We start from the raw sequence: 19595 nt of genomic DNA, 5'->3' as shown, positions 1-19595 counted from the left end.
TTCAAAAATAGCAGATACTGACACGAGCATTTTATTCTCACGCGTATGTTTCTCTCTCACACGTCTCATTGTCTGGCTCATTCTTTTCTCTGCTGGCCCAAATGGGCCTGGCACAGTGCCAGTCAAATATGTATATGTGTGACCGCTGGTGTACCCACCTGTGATGCACTGATAAGACAGTTGATGTCTAATTTTATGTGTCGGCTAACTCGGCTTGATGTGTCCGTGGAGAACAGCATCATAGAGGCTCTAACCAGCCCCATGAAAAGCACTTATCGATACACATCCAGGCTTAGAGATCATTGGCGTAACAGCCTCTATACTTTTTAGTTATTAACTTACCTGCCTGAATCTTGTGGAGTTGGCACTAGAGAGCCGCCTCATGACATGTACTGGTGTGTGTGATTGATCGTTTTGTTTTGATGAGCTTTACTTGAGCAGTGCCAAGGTACGGTTTACAATAATCACTCCAGCATTTCTCTTAACCACAAAGTCAGACACTTTTCAACATTGCAGGTCCCCAATCAGCACTTTTCAACATTGCAGGTCCCCAATCAGCACACACAGGTAGTTACACACAATGTTCCTCCCCGTACAACTGTGAGTCTTAACCCATTCTGACCTGAGATCAGATTTTAAAAAAGTCTTCTACATCCTGACAGTTTTCTGAAAAAGCTATGTTTCTATGTCAGTCGTTCTTCGATTAAAAAAAAATAGCAGATCTACAAGCTCATAGCGCGCCACCGAGTGGCACGCTATGAGCTTGTAGATCTGCTGTTTTTCAATAGCTAAAGCATAGCATAATGCTAACACCAAAAGGGGTTCCCAAAATGGTTTAACCCATTAAGACATGAGGGCGATTCGGAATCTTCTGAAACGCTTTTCTGAAAAACCTGTTTCTATGTCAGTGGTTCTCAAACTATGTCATGTCAAGGACCCCCAAAATTATATGTAATTGGCCACCGACCCCCATCTGAAAATATGTTGTTCCAGAACAGAAGCAAAGGTGTGAGTTAAAAAACGTTTCCTGTGAAAGAATATATGTTCAAAGATTTGCACACATTTTCACGATAAAAAAAAAATAGCAGATCTACAAGTTCGTAGCGCGTTGTAGATCTGCTATTTTTCCAGCAGATCTACAAGTTCGTAGCGCGTTGTAGATCTGCTATTTTTCCATTGCTAAAGTTTAAAATTATGGTTAAAGCGGTTAAAAGCTAAAGTGACACATATGCGTTCCAGATCTAGGGTTAATTTTCACATCATGAGAATGCATTAAATGTAACAATATACAATTTAGACATTTAGCAGACGCTCTTAATCTAGAGCGATTTACAATAAGCAAGAACAACACAAAGTAATACATCAAATGCATATTAGAAACTGTCATCTAGGATCATAAGTAAACTAAGTGTGTACATGTGTCTTAACCCATTTAAAACGGGAAAGCAGATGTACAAGCTCACAACCGTGCTGCGAGCTTGTACATCTGCTATTTTTGAAAAGTCTTTAAAGTGTGAGAACTACTGATCTAGAAGGCAATTGTAGAATCAGCCAGTGGTGGAAAAAGTACTCCAATTCTTTACTTAAGTAAAAGTACCAATATCAGAATATAGAACTACTCTGTAACAAGTAAAAGTCCCGTATTGTATTCAAAATGTACTTGAGTGAAAGTACAATAGTATTGGCATCAAAATGTACTAGAAATGTAGTAGAAAGTAGGCTACTAATTATGCCGAAAGTCCAATTGCATGTTTTAAAAATGTCTAAAAATCTTTTGAAAATAGCCGAAATGTATATAGGGCTGAAGTGGTTAATGTATGTTTTGTAATAATAATCAAAATCTACAAAGTAACTAGCAACTGAAGTTGTCAAATTATTGTAGTGGTGTAAAAGTACAATATTTGCCTCTGAAATGTAGCGGAGTAGAAGTAAAATTACTGCAAATTTGACATACTCAAGTAAAGTACAAAATACGTCAAAATTGCACCTAAGCGCACTACTTAAATAACTAAGTAAATGTACTTAGTTACTTTCCACCACTGGAATCAGCCTGAGGTCTTAATGGGTTAAAGTACAAGAGCTTTTGTACTTAGTGAAGGGCTGGTGCATACCACAGTTGATGCATCCTACTTAGCGCTATGACAGTCCTGGCCCACGCGGAGCACAACATGTGCATACCTGCCAGGCGCAAAGTGACTGTCAAAATAACAGCGTCCACCACCCAGCGTCTCTCGAAACATTACAGGTAGCTTCATGCGGAGAATAGTGTTAAAGGACTGTCTTGAATGCCGGAGTTGCTCTGTTGTTACACCAAGTTAGTGTCCAAATGTCCTTCTCCTTGAGCAAGACGCTGAACCCGCTAAATTGCTCCCGATGAGCAGGTTGGTGCCTTTGCATGGTTTCCTCCGCCATCGGTGTATGAATTTACCATTTACCAAACAATGCTTTATTACATGGCATGCCGGTATTCGGGAATCAGAGGTGTGACGTGTACACAACACAACAGCATCAGCGTCTAGTGTTACACAATGCTGTTTACGATTACAGCAATTGTTCAGTAGATTATAAACGTTTACAACGATAGTCTACACATGTATTTAACAAAATGCAGACACAAAATAGACTGATGTCGTAGCAGGCCCCAGTCACAGACAATTGTTTTCACAGCATTGTTTTCTCTTCTATACACAGGTCCTCTCTCTGTGCACGACATTGCTTAGTGCAGTTTAAAATAGTCCATAGAGCTCATATGTCTAAGGCTAAACTGGCTAGTATTTATCCTGACGTAAGTCCTACCTGTGACAACTGACAAGTGCAAGAGCGGTGATGCAACTCTGTTCCATCAGTATTGGATGTGTCCAAAATTACAACCATTTTGGGGGAATGTGTTCAAGACTCTGTCCAACATTTTACACCAAAATCTAGACCCAGATCCCTTAATGGCTCTCCTTGGCACTGCTGGAAGGGATGACCTTCCTCTAACACGCATAGAGTGTCGTATGGTCGACTTTGCCTTATTGCTCGCTAGGCGTGCCATTCTGCTCAAACGGAAGGATGCTGCCCCGCCCGTGCTCCGTCAGTGGCTTCGTGATATAATGTCCTGTCTCGAGTTGGAGATGTTAAGGTTTTCAATTGCCGGCTCTGAAAAAAAGTTTTACAAAACCTGGGGTCCGTTTATGACATTCTACCACAACACACAAACGGTATAGTGTGCCGTGCCTATGCCTCGGCCACGCCAACCACAACTGAAACAAATTCTGCTCTGCTATTATAATCTGCTTTATTATTTTTATTTTATTTTTTGTAATTATGTATGCATGTATTTCGTGTATGTGTATATAGATTTATGTATTTTACGACTATCCTTGGGATTGTGGGTGGGGGGTGGGTGGGATAGGGGATGGAGTTTTTTTTGTTTTTTTTATATATATTTGATATGTCTCTGTTTAATGCTTGCCCCTGGGTTTGTCAAAAAAAACTTTAATAAAAAGATTTTGAAAAGAAATAAAAAGAGCATGCTACCTGTACATTTGTATAACCCACTCAGTTGTCATCAAAATGATCATTCTAAAGTTACAAAACACACTCTCTCCCTAGCTCCTGTTCACTCTCCCTCTCTCACATGTACACACAGTTACAACTTGAGATGACAGCTGTCCGTAGACTTTATACTTTGACACATATATTGACACTGTAAAGACCTTACAGACCTTACAGTGAAAGAAACAAGAAAGAAAAAAAGACAGAGCCACGCATCACTAGTGTGTGAGAGAAAGAAAGGGTCAACAATCAACATGCTGATGATGCATTACAATGGCAGATTTGTGTGCGCAACATACGGTTTGAGGCATAAAGGTGTGCAGATCTTAGACGTCACACCCCTGTCCCTCCATGCCAGCTGTCCCTTTTACACAGACTCTGGGTCTACGTACCTCCTGCACTGTGTTGACATTTCCATTGCCCATTCGTCGGGTGGAAACCTTGTATGTCCAAATGTTTAGTTTTTCTGGAAATGGACAAGAGGAGCCTGTGTTCCAATGCATACAAGATGTAGTTATTATTTAGTCACAAGCCCTTAATACTTTTTGGTTTCAGACATTTTCATCATAAATAGTGAAAATAGCAGCCGGTCTACAAGCTCACATTGCTATTTTCACTACTTTTGCGTGAAACAGTTCGACAGTGACACATTGCAGAAACAATACTATGTGATGTTTTCCTTCCGTCCTTTCTAGGCCAGACAACTCCTGGAGCAGGAGTACAACTCCCTCATCTCCATGGGAACAGAGAGACGACCTGAAGAGGTCAATATGTTGGTAAGCATTCTTTTGAGATGTTAAAACAGCGCTGTTGGTTGACTGCGTGTTTGATGATTGGATAAGTGTATGCTCATCACTCCACTATATTCCTCTGTCTGTCTGTCTGTCAGGATGGAACTAAGACGTTCACCCGCTCTCCCTCCTGGAGGAAGATGTTTAGAGAGAAGGATCTTCGGGGCGTGACCTCTGACTCCGCAGAGACCCTGCCTGCTAACTTCCGTGCCTCAGCTATCTCCACACCCTCTGTGACCCTGAGAAAGGTTCAGAGTGATGGTGAGTCCCACCCCATGGCTGCTACGCCAATTCACCTCTGACTCCTTCCTGTGGCCACCCTCTCGGATTCCCAATTGTGATTCCCAATTGTCCTCCAAGGCATATCTCGTATTAAGCCGTGGCATTCTTTACTGTTGTCAACACTATGGACTCTTGACAAGGTTCACAAGAATGTTACGTGCATCCTTTTTAGTGCTGATGCATGACAAAACAAGTTGCAAGATCAAAAGGAAAAGTCTGCACAACAGCTTTGCTGCTCCACATTTTATTGTGCAAATACAAACACAACACAACGTTTCGGCCATAAGTAGACCTTGTGGTCCAAATGTTGTGTTGTGTTTGTATCTTTCGCAGTAAATGCGGTAGAGCAGCAAGCTGACTTTTCCTTTTGATCTTATGACTCTAAAGCTGGGAGCATACTTCAAAAGAAGAGTTGTTGTTTTTTTCTTTCTCTGCAAACAAAATTGTTATACTCTCAATACACTGTATAGACCTCTAGTCTATACAGTGCTGGAACGGTGAGATTCACACCTGGATCTCCACGGTTTGTTTTCAGCTCTCCTCTGACATACTTTATCCACTGTGTCTGTTGCCAGAAATCTCTGTCACATATAATCAAATGGTGTATCTCTTTCCATTGATTAATTCGGTTGTGTTTGTAGTCCCTCAGACAGGGATTATAGAGGCTTGTACCTCCTAACCTACCTTACCTTTCTTCAAAACTGTTCATGGGACATTCCTATAGCAGAATGTGGAAATCAAACAATATAAATCATGAGCGCACTCAGTTTCTGACAAATAACACACAAGTGTTCAGCCACTGTATTACGCTAACGAAGGCATCTGCCGAAGCGTGTGTGTTGTGTGCTGCTTGTTTGCAGCATGCCATACCTAACCTACCTAGACGAGATGGAGTCGTGCATGCTGCCTCCTATTAGAAACATCTACTGTATTAGAAAGAGGCGAGAACTGTCAAAATAAAGTTCGGCAAGGCTTCGTTTCGCCCCGAAATTACGTATTTCTGTTTTTATTACCTCGAACATGATTGGAATAAGGCAAACTGATAAAGGCGAGGGGAGCATGCTCTACAACGTTCTACTGTTGGTATTGCCGCCAGTGTTACTGTAAATGAGTAAATTAATGTAAATGTTGTCATGATCCAAAAGAAAGTGAGGCAAAAACGGCAATATTAGTCTTCTGGCTGCCTGCTTCACATGTTATCTTATGTAAGACACTGAATGCATCCCATTGCGCAGAGCATTACACTCCCAGGTTGTTCTCATGGTAGTCTGCCATTAGTTTCGCAGTGGAATTTTTGTGTTTCCTTTAGCAAAGGAAACTGGCATTAACAAGGAACAGATGCTGTCTTAAGTACAGATGAGTACCATTATCCCCCACCATTGCAGTACTTTATAATAATGCCTGTAGAAGGTCAATGTTATTTAGACATGGCAGCCGTGGTAATGACTCCATCTGTGTTTCTCCGGTCTCCCTGCGTGTGTACCGCATGTTTCATCCTCGCCCTGTCTTCCCCAGCTAACTCTGGTGCCCGCGGTGAAGCCGCCTCGGTAAGGACGTACTCCTGCTGAGTGGCTGAGGTGAGAAAGTGCACGCTCCTTAAACTCTGCCTTGCAACATTTATTTTGCAGGGAGAATTGTTTCTCTTAGCCTCCGAGATAGCCTGCACATTTTGCTTACAACGTTCTTTTGTACCATTGCAATTAGCCTGCTGTGGAGTTTTAGGTTTTAGGAGTTTCGGTACAGAGTACAATCTTCAATGAATGGTCTCCAGTGGTTGGCGTTTTGTCTGGATTTGGGCAGTGATTAAATGAGGCCATGAAGGCAGTGGTGTGGGAGTAACGCTGTTTCTCTCTGTAGGGCGGCAGCTGGATTGGGACTGGAAGACCCTCTCACTCATCCATGGAGAAAGAAGATGAAGCAATGACTATAACCCTCTCGTTAAATATACAGTACATCTATTGGTCTGACCATTCTGCAATAACAGAAATAGAGCGTGTAAAGCTGGAAGGAACAAAAGGGAAAAATGACGTGAAGAATGTAAGAAGTTTTATCACAATTAGATGTTCTTTGAGAAGTAGAATGAGGTCAGCTGTTTTATCTCTCTCTCGCTCTCTCTCTCTATCTCTGTCATTTCTTTGTTCTCTTTCTCTGTGTGACTGTGTGCTGTGGAGTTGAGTCTGCTGATGAGGCGACTGGTGTCCAGTGTCAGCCATTGTGGCTCCATTGTTGGCTTCTATGGTGCTGCCGGGGGTCTCCCTAAAGCCTAATTTATACTTAGTGCACAGTTGCTCCGCACAAATAACGAATGATTTTCAAGTGAGCGGCTCGAAAATAATCGATTTTTAAGCGAGCAGCTTGAAAATCAATCATTTTCCGCCACGTATGAATTAGGCTTAAGTGTCCCTGATTGGTCAGAATGGTGTAGCAAAATGTGTCCCCATTCAGGCCATCATTTTCACTCCAGCCACATCAGACCCTCCTCGTAGTTTGTCTATTGGCACCTTGAAAGCTGAGAGGCTCCAGGCTGAGTAATCTCTTTTGAAGGGACCCCATTATGGAGATCAAAGGCCAAGGAATAGAAGTGGAGGGGACAGAGGGGCCACACAGAGGCATTGTGTTCGGTGGCTGTGATGTCATTCAGTGGCTAGTTGGAATCCATAAAGTCAGTTTTAAGTGTAGCGGGGGCGGGTGTTCTTTCCAAGGCCAGGTTACCGGCTCCTGTAGCACTAATTCAAAGGCCCGGCATCCATTCCTCTACATGTGGTCTCGCAGTTATGACTTGTAATCATAAGCTCAGGTTCTTGGGGGAACTCCTGGTGACATAAAAGGTGTCAAGAGAGATAAAACAGCCCAAGCGACCTGAAGTAAATGGGACGGAACGAACGGTCAGTCATTTTACAGCACACACAAGCCATAAGCGATGACAAGAACTTTACGTGAGGGAAGGAAAAGAAGAGAGGGCAATACCGAAGAGGACCAGGAGAAACCTTTAGCCTCTGTGTTTACGATGCATGTCCAACAACCAAGATGATGACAATGAACTCAAAGTTTTTTTTCGGTGGTGAAGATGATTTTGAGGTGTCATTATTAAAAAAAAGAAGAAAAAAAAACTATATCTGTATAATAAACCTATGGGGGTGGGAGCCTGGGGATCAATTTGTAAAATGTGTGTATTTTTTTCAGTTGTATTTTTTATTTTTTACAATAACTATATTTATTTTATTTATGTATGTATTGGATAAATGTATGTACATGTTCCGTTCCTTCTCAATTCTGACTTGATTTGAACTAGTTAAAAAGAAAAGTCACTATGAAACGATGATCTCAAATGGTCATTCAAATACGCTCCTGTATGTGTACATTTTGAGAACAAATTGTGCAAAAAAAAACATTTCCATGATTTAAAAAGAAGTCAGTAATACAAATTGAAGATATCATCTGAAAATCTAAACAATGACGACGATGATGGTGATGTAATAGAAAAAAATAAAGTGATCCCAGTGGATCCACTGATCATCGCAAAAGGGCGTTTCCTCACATCAGTCTCTCAATTTACAATATAGGCATTTAGCTCTGTCATTTGGATGTCCTACTCTGTGTGTGCGTGTGTGTGTGTGTGTGCGTGCGTTCTCTTATTGGCAGTCAAGTAAAGAAATGCATTTACATTTTAATCCATATATATACTGTATAGTCTATAATCAATTGTGTATAAATCTGTGAAGAGGAATTGCAGCTCGGGTTTTGTATACGAATATATAACATAATCAGCACAACAACAAATGACATTCACGATATCCTGATCCAGATCAAACTCCAGCCATTTATTGTACTGTATACAGTAGTTAACCTGTATGACTAATTATTAAGTTAGTTGTATGAAAATAATGTGAAATACAAAGATCCTTTATTACAGTGTTTGGTAGGCAAATTGAACAAAGCAGCAGCTGAAAGAAATTAACTCTGTCATATATAATTTAAGAGGAGGACTGCCGGGTTCTGAGTGAGAATGTGAGATCCATAAATCATGTTACGCCAAAAAGTGAGGTTTACAGGGGTGGAGGAGGGGGGACATTGCAGCACAAAATGCAGCATCAAAGTTCCCCCATAATGCCCAGCTTTAACAGCCCTCCTGTGACAGATCCATGGGCGTCCACACATGCAAACAGTGTATGGAAACAGAAAAACATCATAGCCGGTGGTGGAAAGTAACTAAGTACATTTACTTAAGTACTGTACTTAAGTACAAGTTTGAGGTATTTGTAGTTTACTTGAGCATTTCCAATTTCCAATACTTTTACTTCTACTCCACTACATTTCGGATCCAAATATTGTACTTTTACTCCACTACATTTATTTGAAGTCAGTAGTAACTGACTTCAGTTACTTTTTTTTTAACCACTTCAGCCCTACATCTCTGCATTTCAGCCATTTGAAAATAGACGATCTACAAGCTCACAATGCGCTTGTACATCGGCTATTTTCAAAAGATTTTCATACATTTGAAAACTTGAAATGCGAGTATGCGACCTCTGCATGTCTGCACAATGAGTACTTCAAGTACATGTTTATGTCGATACTTTTGTAATTTTACTCAAATACATTTTGAATTATGGTCTTTTACGTGTAACGGAGTATTTCTATATTGCAGTATTGATTTTATTTTTATTTAATTACTTGTGAGTACTTCTTTCCACCACTGAACATACCCCAGTAGGTGGCGCGCTTTCCTCTAAAAACCAGAGCAGACCAGAGGCTGGAATTATCATCAGTTGCGCACTGTAGTAACCTACCACTCCATGAAACCGTCTATAAATACACACAGATATACATAGCTTTATACATAAAGGCATACTGTTCTCATATTGTACACATATGAAGTAATATATTAATATCAAAGTCATACACATGCTTACATACTAATCAGCAATAACTTACATTATGTAGATAATAGCCCATATAAAAACAGTACTTTTTTAAAAAGTAAAATCACTATCTTTATATATATGACAATTTTCCCTAAGATCTAGTATTGAGGTCTTCTTGTTTTTCATGTAGTCATTTTTCGATTAGGGCCAAAGGGAGGGACAGGAAAGGAGAGAGAGGACACCTTGAAAATGTGGGGAAAGGCCACAGTAAGCCTAATATTACTTACTTAGTCACATGACGGTGTCACTTACTTACTGACGTATTGTTGTTAGCTTGTAAATCAGTTATTTTTGGTGAGTGGCGAGTGCCACTGCCACGCGACAAAGTATAAATTAGGCGTTAGTCCAGAAACTGAGAGAGCATAATAGAAAGACATCACAGTAGCAGCAGCAGCTCTGTTCTGTGTCAGATTCCAACTTCCATTTTCTACCAAACACTCTCTTCGCCTCTCTCTCACACTCACACTCTCACTCACTCACTGGTCCCCTCTCCTCCGTGTCACGCCCTCCCCGCCCACTGCCGGTTCACGCGGGACAGTAGCACGCACACGCAGGACGAGTCGATGCGGATCCACCTCCAACCAGTTCTGTTGTTGCCGTCTTTGGTGAGTGCTCGGACGTACGTCTGCTTGGCCTTGCACTCGCTCACCCACTGTTTCTTATCGACCCCCAGGCAGCTGGCCCCGGCTACGCCCTGACCCGTTAACGCCGCCGCCGCCCCGCTGGCATCTCTGGACCCACGTGATCGCCCCACCGCCGCCGAGTCCCTCTGTGGCTCGGCCCGGCGGCAGCGGGTCTCGTAAAAGTACTGCTTGAGCGGCCCCGTTTGCGTCTGGATCTGTGGCAAGATGGTGACCGTCCGCCCGTGGGAGTCGATGGCCGTCTTCTTGTCCGTGACCCAGACGCTCTCCGTCTCGCACACGGACCGCTCCCCTCTCCTGCCCTCCGTCATGTGTGAACGTTTGTTTCTTTTGACGTGTTGGACGGGCTCACCGCCGCCTCCGAGATCCTCCGACCCGACCGGCAGCCCACTCCTGTCGATGGCTCTGTCGCCGTGACCCTCGATGTATCTATCCGCCTCCTCGTCCTCGTCCTCGCCCTCGCCGTCCTCTGGGAGCACGCCGGTCTCTAACATGAGGAGGAGAGGCGGGTGCTCTGGAGGCGACGGGGACGGGGAGAACAGAACCCGTGGATGTGCGTCCAGAAATAGCATCTCGTCCCCTTTCGGTATACCATCCACACCGATCCCCAGGCCCAGTCCGGCTTCCATGCCCTCGTTGCCCTGTCTCTCCCGAGACTGCTCTTGACCTAGTTCAACTTCTGGTGACCCATGACTCCCTTCTCCCCTGTTCACATTGCTCCCCTGCTGTGAGCTGCCTCTCGGCTGCTCCAAGGGAACTGGGGATTGTGGTCCTTTTCTGTCCGGGAGACTAGCAGCATGACTGGCGGCACTGTGAGCTCCTCCTCCCGATACCTGTAAAGGTCCGATGTCATTTTTCTCTACGGTTCCACTGTATCGAGAGGAAGGAAGTTTGTCCCCCACAGCAAAGTCTGCATAGTTCATGTCCTTCCGTCTGCTGTGGCTGTGACTTTGGTAGTCCTCTGCAGCAGAATTATCTGTGGAAAAAGAGTCTTTTTGACTATTATTGTTGGAAGTCCTGAGTTTTCCTGCCCCTTTGGGTACATCTAAACTGATTTCATTCATGTAACCACTGTCTGCGTTGGTATTAACTTGGAAGCTTTCTTTACTCTTCCCTTTGTCTGTGGACAGCCCTTCATGTACTGAGGTTTTGACATAGTCCTTATTATGCATTGCACTGCGGCTTTGCACACTGGCATCTTCGCCACGAGCCGCAGCCATGTTGTAGTCCATTTGTGAGGCTTTGCGAAGTAGTGAGTTGTAGTCCACAGGAGGCTGAGCACGGGCTGCAAGGTGACCGGCAGAGACATTGTGGTCCTCTCCACGGCTGTCAACGCTCGGGCCAGGCTCTGTTGAAGCTGCAACAATTCTGGACACAGGGCTGTGAGGGAAGGGCAGGGCCGAGGCAATCACCATGGCAACCAGGGGAAGCCAGTGCATCACTCCCAAGACGTATCAACTGATGGAGAGAGAGAGAGAGACCAAAGATGAGAGGGATAGAGGAGACAGACAGAAAAAGCAGTTGGGAGGGAAAGAAAACAGTACGACACTGTTAGTGTATGTTAACAAGGCAGATTATGGCATATTATACTGGGTTAGATTGGGAAACTGTAAGCTTGCACCTCAAATAAAATGTGAAATTAGCCTTTTTATTGCTGGCCTCCAGCTTTATGACCCTGGTCTTTTAACCGCCAAGGTATGGCTTTAAAATCTTGGCAGAACTCTTGGAAAATAAAAGCTAGTACATTCTCTATGTTGGGAGATGGTGCTTAATGCTGTAGAGGGGTTGACCTTCAAATGGAGACACTGACAACCTGGTATGCAATCAAGTTATAAATTGTAACATCCAAAGGAGCTGGATTGCAGAAATACCAGCCACACACAAAAAGATAACTTCTGTTTCAGCTTTTAAGGACATGAATGTTTTGGTTACTGTTACGGTTGGTTACGGTTCAAGCTTCTTCTGGAATTCACAGTTTTTGTTAAGAATTCTCTTTGACTCAGTCATTGGTGACGGATATGGTTTGGATTGTAGCTGCCAAAACATACACGTCAGAAGGAAACGTGGTGCATGTTGTTATTGCTGAGACAGACCTCGGTTATTCTACCTGATGGAGTTAAAATATTTTCCTACAGGACTCAGGAGGGGTGCCTGACCATTATAAGACCCAGCTGCTGCCCTCAATGGGATATTTTACTCATTATGTAAAGTAAAGTCAAGTGAAACGTTTTTTTCTTCATTTTTTTCCAAATACAGGTCAACAAAGACAATACACAAGCTACTGTATCTGAACAAGCTGCAACTCGGTTACCCAATGTTTCTCTTTCTTTCTTGCAACAGAAAAGAACAAAGACACTACCAACAACAACGCAAACAAAACAAACATGTACAGTAATAAAAAGAGGAAAAACATTCACTTCCATTAACTGATAACAAAGCCAATTACGAAAGTGCCACTGCTTTTCTAAAAGAATATCCTGCCATCTGCCATTGACATTTTGTGCTTTTAGGAGAAATTTGTTTTCGATTCAATCGATAACTGCCGATAGTGACGACAGTCACTTTGAAAAACCAGAACGAGTGCAACTGCTAGATGACTTTAATGAAGATGGAACGCATTGGCCTGGCGCCGCAACCTGGAATCAAACGCTTTATTTACTTGCCACGGGCAGTTCCCTTATAGTCAACCCCTGTTCTGTAATACAGAACATTACCCCTGTTTATTACCCCTGTTCTGTAATACGTTCATATAATAACAAGCCACCAAGTCATCATAATTACGGCAGTAAATTAACAATGTACACAATGTAGCACTTTTCTAAGCACTACGTGCTTACCCAAAGCGCTTAATTGCCCCACTGTAAAAAATAATATTGCTCTGTGTTACCATAAATAGATCCTGGCATGTGATGTGGAAGACCTCTAAAACTAATTGGTGCATCAGCCATGACATGATCTATACACACAAAGTAGCAGATAATTGGTTTTGGCTTTTACAATGAGTCTTCCCCCTGACTAACAGGTAAGACATTTGTGTCACATGTTCCCATGTGGCAGCTCAGCCATGCATTATGCATGTCAAGCAAGATGAGGTTCCCAAAAGGAAAGGAACACTTTAGCAGAGGTGCAGAGAGCGTCAAGTTTGTTATTTGTGTGAAAGCAGGGAGGAGGTCATTTCTACAGAGTTAAAGCAGCAGGAATGCTCAGAATGTCAGTGATGTGGCTTTACTAGGCCGGCACCATCGAGGTGTCTTCAGGCAGTGAATAGCAACAAGGCAACACTGCATGCAACAAAGTGTGAATATGTCCGTATTAGTGTGTGTGTGTGTGTGTGTGTGTGTGTGTGTGTGTGTGTGTGTGTGTGTGTGTGTGTGTGTGCGTGCGTGCGTGCACGTGACTGACTGACTGACAGACAGACAGTGTTAAAGAAGGGTCATGGTGAAAGGATGTGCACTGAACATGGTCACACCCAACAACACAGCTCCTGGAGAGTTTGGTTGACACATCACTCAAGCAGCTGTCCCAGGTATTCAAAGAGAGCACTTGCCTTAGACTTCCTTGACAGCAAATCACATCAAAGCCATTTTTTACTACTGCTTTGCATGCAGGTTATCATGCCAGTTGACTCAGGTGTGCAATTTACACGACAATCTAGGTTGTTCCAGCAGATAAGGGTTGAAGACTTTCTGGCACTGACAGAAACTGTAATTAGTGTGGCTGCAGTAGGCAACCAGACTATAGTTATTGCCCTGCTTTAACTAATTTTGATTCCGTACAAACCTTTCGTGTTGTCATGTGGTGTCACATGGGCCAATACACATCATCTTCACACTGTACTTAACGAGCTGCTTGAGGGAAAGTGCAACCACACTTGCAATTACCCAGAACTGCACATTTTTATCAGCTGGCAGAGCTGATCGATGATCTAGTCACGTGGTCTAGTGGCGAGATTTTCATGATTGGCTGGCCTCTAAGCCAATGAGAGACTAGCCCTATACGGCCAATGGGACACTTAGGGCTCCATTTTCATCACAGTCAAACCCCGCCCTGCCCTTATCCCTAAACTTCTTTGCCTTTTTTTTTTTACTATTTTGAAAAACATTTTTGAATAGTTCAGCCAGCCTCTACAAAGTCTACATTGACACGTTGTGAGCTTGTAGACTGGCCATTTTAACTATTCAAAAATGTTTAGCAAAATAGTAAAAAAAAAACACAAAGAAGTTTAGTACAAGTCATTACAGTACAAGTACTACAATGTTCAATCAATAACACAAAAATCTCTGGGATCTGTAATGTGTTAAAGTGTGTCTTGTGCCTGGTACGAGAGTTGGCTTAGCTTATGTGTTTCTATGGAACCCTTGTAGGAGTTTAACAGGAGACATGAGCTGGAATACACACGCAGAGAGAGAGAGAGAGAGAGAGAGAGGGAGGGAGAGAGAGAGAGAGAGAGAGAGAGAGAGAGAGAGAGAGAGAGAGAGAGAGAGGGAGAGAGGGAGAGAGAGAGAGAGAGAGAGAGAGAGAGAGAGAGAGAGAGAGAGAGAGAGATAGAGAGAGAGGGAGGGAGGGAGAGAGAGGGAGGGAGGGAGGGAGGGAGAGAGAGAGAGAGATGCTGTATCAGTGCCTTTTCTGGCACAGGGGCAACACTTCATCATCACGCTCCATTTGCTGCAGGAACATGCATCATTTGCGCTCTCTCCAAAGAAGACAAGGACCTCCACACACCATCACACACCTCCCCACCTGCCCTCAACCAGACCATAACATCCCCAGATTCCCCAAAGGACACAGAGCAGAGCCTCTAAAACTGCTCACTTGTAAATAAAAGCCACTTAACTTTTCAAATGCATGCCAATAGGAAATGCTGCTGCCTTGTTGTTACCAAAACAATTCACATACCTCACCTGCAGCTGTGAGTTATAGGGCTATATGTTAGCAGCAGCCAGCCAATGATTAGCTTGTCAAACCTTTTCTAGGACAAAAATAAATAATGTTGGTTTATAAATGAATAATTCTATTAAACACAGTAAAGACGAAGTTTTACAAATTATAACATTGCCAATAAAACAAATCACTTAAAACTTGACGTTTTGAAGTGTCAACTGCCCAAAATAGCCTATGCGACCATACTGTAGGTTGCTATTTTTGGCACGTTACACCGCTGTACGATGAAGTATTTATCAGGCTTTACTCTGTAGTTAGACAAGTCAAACAAAAATAACGTGTGCTTTAAAGTGCTGAGTCATGCCCAGCAACGCAAGGGAAATGAATGGAAGTCGTGAGACTATGCCCGGAAAGTATTTGGAGCTGCACAACGGTTGGTGTCGCCTGCCGACAAGCTTAAACACAAATTATAAATTTTCGGCAAGCAACCCCTGGGAGGTCGGGGTTCGATCCCCGGCCGGGTCATACCAAAGACTGTAAAAATGGGACCCAATGCGGCAATGCCTCCCTGCTTGGCACATCAAGGGTTGGATTGGGGGGTCAAATCTACTAATCAAATGATTCCCGAGCGCGGCACGGCTGCAGCTCACCGCTCCTTGGCTGTGGCTCACCGCTCCAAGAGATGGGTCAAATGCGGAGAACAAATTTCACTGCGGTAACGTGTGTGACAAGTTTTGACAACTCGTACGACTTTGACTTTGTAATACGGATATGGCTAAATTATTAATCTGAAGAAACAAAGTTGAGGGAAGACAGACATGTGCCACAAGTGAACCGAACAAGACACAAGATATTCCATTTCCATGCGATGTAGCCATGAAGAATAGGGAGGGTATGCTTATGCATAAAGTGAGTGGCAAAGTGAGTTTAACGTTGTTTAATGCAATCAGATAGGACTTTACTGTTTGGATGTATGGGCTGTCGAGGCCAGAAAGTAGTTTTGCCACTCAGTAGGCGTTCCCACATAACTTCCAGGTATGATGATGATGTTATGCGCATACCCTCTAGTGAAGTCTATATGGACTGAAGAAGGTAGTCTAGCTAGGGTAAGAAGGCCTGGACTAGTTTTCTTCCACATAGGCTACATGTAAATATTTATGTTTATTTATTTCATTTATGTTTGTGTTGTAGCATTGTAACCTCTTGTAGCCTACCGTATGGTATGTTAATGAAGTAGGCTAGCAGCAATTGTATCCAAGGTGGGCACCGCTAAGCCCTAATATTTCTACAATTGCTACAGAACCTGTGGTTAGCAGTCATTATGGGCATGAACAAGAAGTTGAATTGTACATTTAGTTCTGATAATAATGTACTGTGCCTGTTCAAATCATAAATCACTTGTGAAATAGCCAATAAATAATAATAAATAGCCAAAAGAAAATTGCTAATTTAATACTGAGGTGCCCATACTTTTTAGCTAGACACTTCCTGTGTCCTGTAGCAATATATAATTGAGGGTATTATTGTGTCTGAATGGATAGATTTGATATAGCTATATCAAAGTAGCTCATTGTGTTGATTGTCTGGCACTCACGGTGGATTAGTCCTACTTTTGAGCCTATATAGCTCTCACTCTCAATGAGGTTGGAGGCCTAAACTGAGAGGAAAACACAACTACAAAGTAATTATAAGCATGAATGAATAAACAAACAAACGATGATCTAACCATCAAACCACTTTGTTCGCATACAACCAACCACACTTGCCTTGATGATCTCGCCAAAAGAACAGCCAATGCAATAAGTGAATGTGGCACCTGCCTGCCATGGCTATTGGTTTGACTTCCAATTGAATGCTGCTAGTGTAAGCCATGGGGTTTTAGAGAGAGAGGGGGGAGAGGGGGGAGATGCAATAATGGAGAGAATAAGGGGAATTATGAGACTAGACGGGCCTTGGATGTTAGACCCTCCCCAGGAAACAGATGCTACGGTATAGGCATCCCACACCTGGCAATGGCTACTGTGCTATTAGGCTGTTAACAACTAATCCCCCCTCATGTGGTGGCTAATGTCAGAAATGTCCACCTGACAGAGAGACAATGCACTCTGTTTTGAGGATTAGGCCCAGTTGTCCTAATCCTGACTCTTTGAAGTCATGTAACCCAATGAATTTGGGTGAAGAGGAAGTCTGGATCCTTTTGAGCACTTCTCTCAAAAGATTAGAGTCCCAAACTAAGCGCATCTTTCTACAGTTGATAGGCAGGGTCCCGATGAAGCTCACCTCGGTCAGATTTTCAGTGGTTGAACTGTGTAGGTTTGACCATGGAAACTATGACAGGTCACCATGCAGTGTGGCCATGGCACATGGGATGGGAAAACATTGGCAAGTAAATGTTTGTCTCCAGTCTCCACTCTCTCTCTCTCTCGGGCTAAGTAAAAAGCCTTGGCCTTACACGTGCTCATTTACAATGCCTTGCTGTCCCACTGTGCAAACAACGATTAATTCCAGGTCTATGATTGTTTCATGCCAGGCGCTGTATGCAATGTCTAACCCCCCACAGCTGTCTTTACTTGGCTCTATATGGGCAACTCAGTGAATGGTCTCTCTCTCTCTCTCATAAACACACGTAGCCTATACAGAAGATGACAATGATGATGAGTGTACTACTGTATATACAGTTTCAGCCACTCATTCACATAACATGATTTTACTTTTAAAGTGGTAGCTTGTTTGGTCATTCAAGTCCCCCTCACACAGACACACACACACACACACACACACACACACACACACACACACACACACACTGTCTGATGTCACAAACAAAACAATTATGAAACCCATTGAAAATATACACAATTAGTTCTAGATTTTTCCTCCCCAGTAGTAATTTAGTAACATTTCAGGGGGGACTCAAATTGGAAGATATGATCATATAGGCCTACGTCTGCAGTGCTTAAGACCATAATAATACACTTACAGATGAACATAAACGTCAACTGTCTTTTTGGACAATTCTGTTGGCAAGATTTGATTATGCGACCATGGGGGCCCGGGCCGGTATGGCAACCTGAGTGATCTTAACACGCGGATTTGGATAATGACTCGGCCGTAGCTTTCACTTCATTCTGACTGATTGCCAATGCAAACAAACAAACGTGAAATATGACAGCACGATTGCCAAGGAAAACAAAAAAGTGAAATGTGACTACCATTACGGTGAGCCTCCGGATATTTTGTGGTGCGCGGCGGAGGCACACGTTAGAGTTGCGAATGGCTAGAAATCAAGTGTCCAGACAGATTCTGCTCGCTGTGTGTGGACTGCACACAGTGCACAGCCAGGTAAAGTAAAAACAACAGATTATTTATGTTTGGTTTCATTTATTCCCATACCGTTTAGGTGAGACCCGGACCACGCGTCCTTCCAGCTGACACCACATTGGTTACAAAGTCCGGTTGCCAGTTCCCCGACTGGTAAAAACTCTTAAAAAACACTTTATATCTGTGACCACAAACGCATAAATCTAATCGCATAGGCTTCTATCTTGTCTTCTTTTAATAGTCCGTGACATGGCATGTTTGAATTCGACGAATGACACGCGAGAAAGTATTCGGAGAGCGCTTCCAACAGGAAAGCATTAATGCCAAACTGTCAAAATGCAATGTCCCACAATTTAGATATTAGGCTGGTATTCCTTGATAGACGATGCAAAAAAAAAAGTTTTCACTTCAAATGTAATTTACGGCAAACTACCGATAAATACAAACAAAGCCGTAGTCTATTAGATAAGTTTGCCAAATGTTTTAAGTGATCTGAAGTCGGCCTGTGTAACGCGTATCGACTCTGGTTTCTTCTGAAGCGTAGAGAGAAGACAAGACGGAGCAAGATGTTTTTTTTTGTTTTTTTCAAAAAGTAATGGACATAGGGGTAGATCCAAGCCGCGAAAACAAGACGAGTAACATCTGTGAGAGTTGAGATATCCAATTCCCAGTTCCCTCGAAATTATATTATGACAAGATCTAACTATAAATGAGAAAAATGACAATACAATCCAGATTTCAAAACAAACGGAGCCATTCAAGTGTCATTTCCAGAGAGGTAGTTGCAGTGCAGTCCAGCTGTTGTAATGGTTTTGGGAAGTCGGGCTAAGATGTGCGTGACTGAATCATTTACCTTTTTACCTCCTCCTCCTCACGGCCACCCTACCCCGCCCAGGATCCAAGAAAATAGTTTAATCATTGAGGTGTCTTGGCTTTGCTCCATAATGGTGTGCGTAAATTGCTATCAAATTTCTAAAGTTAGCCCATAATGCATAGGCTAAACAAGATTCTGCTTAATTGGATGACGTGATTGGATTCATGTCTCTAGGAGTGCACCTTGCAACATGAGCCTTTTTGGCACAATCAACTTTTTGGATGCAAGTTTTTCCTAATTACCAAATGCAGTTTTACATTGCTGCTAGACTGATCTTGTGCCAGGTTGTATTTGCCCAGCATTGCTTTGAAAATTGGCCATGTTTAAAATATATTTATGG

General features: G+C 42.9%; 2 protein-coding genes across 2 annotated transcripts in view; one reads left to right on the top strand and one right to left on the bottom strand.

The window, feature by feature from the left end:
- ppfia3 (PTPRF interacting protein alpha 3) overlaps positions 1-7723 on the top strand; it is a gene marked incomplete at its 5' end in the record, with an annotated part of 43428 nt that extends 35705 nt beyond the window's left edge. Inside the window, 4 exons of the mRNA XM_083780665.1 lie at positions 4236-4316; positions 4430-4592; positions 6129-6190; positions 6471-7723. Of these exons, the coding sequence (XP_083636791.1) occupies positions 4236-4316; positions 4430-4592; positions 6129-6181 (297 nt within the window). The 3' untranslated portion in view covers positions 6182-6190; positions 6471-7723. The remainder of the gene's footprint in view (positions 1-4235; positions 4317-4429; positions 4593-6128; positions 6191-6470) is intronic.
- A 2114-nt stretch (positions 7724-9837) lies between these two features.
- ntf4 (neurotrophin 4) lies at positions 9838-19181 on the bottom strand. Its single transcript, XM_083780643.1, has 2 exons — positions 18454-19181; positions 9838-11637 (listed from the first exon to the last, which is right to left on the bottom strand). The coding sequence occupies exon 2, from the start codon at positions 11616-11618 to the stop codon at positions 10038-10040; it is 1581 nt and encodes a 526-aa protein (XP_083636769.1). The 5' UTR covers positions 11619-11637; positions 18454-19181; the 3' UTR covers positions 9838-10037.
- Between the last annotated feature and the right edge of the window lie 414 nt (positions 19182-19595).

The sequence above is a fragment of the Protomyctophum parallelum genome (genome assembly GCF_964188405.1).
Source record: "Protomyctophum parallelum genome assembly, chromosome: 13".
NCBI classification, from domain to species: Eukaryota; Metazoa; Chordata; class Actinopteri; order Myctophiformes; family Myctophidae; genus Protomyctophum; species Protomyctophum parallelum.
The sequence above is the reverse complement of the archived record's forward strand: the minus strand, read 5'-3'. Positions and strand labels throughout refer to the sequence as shown.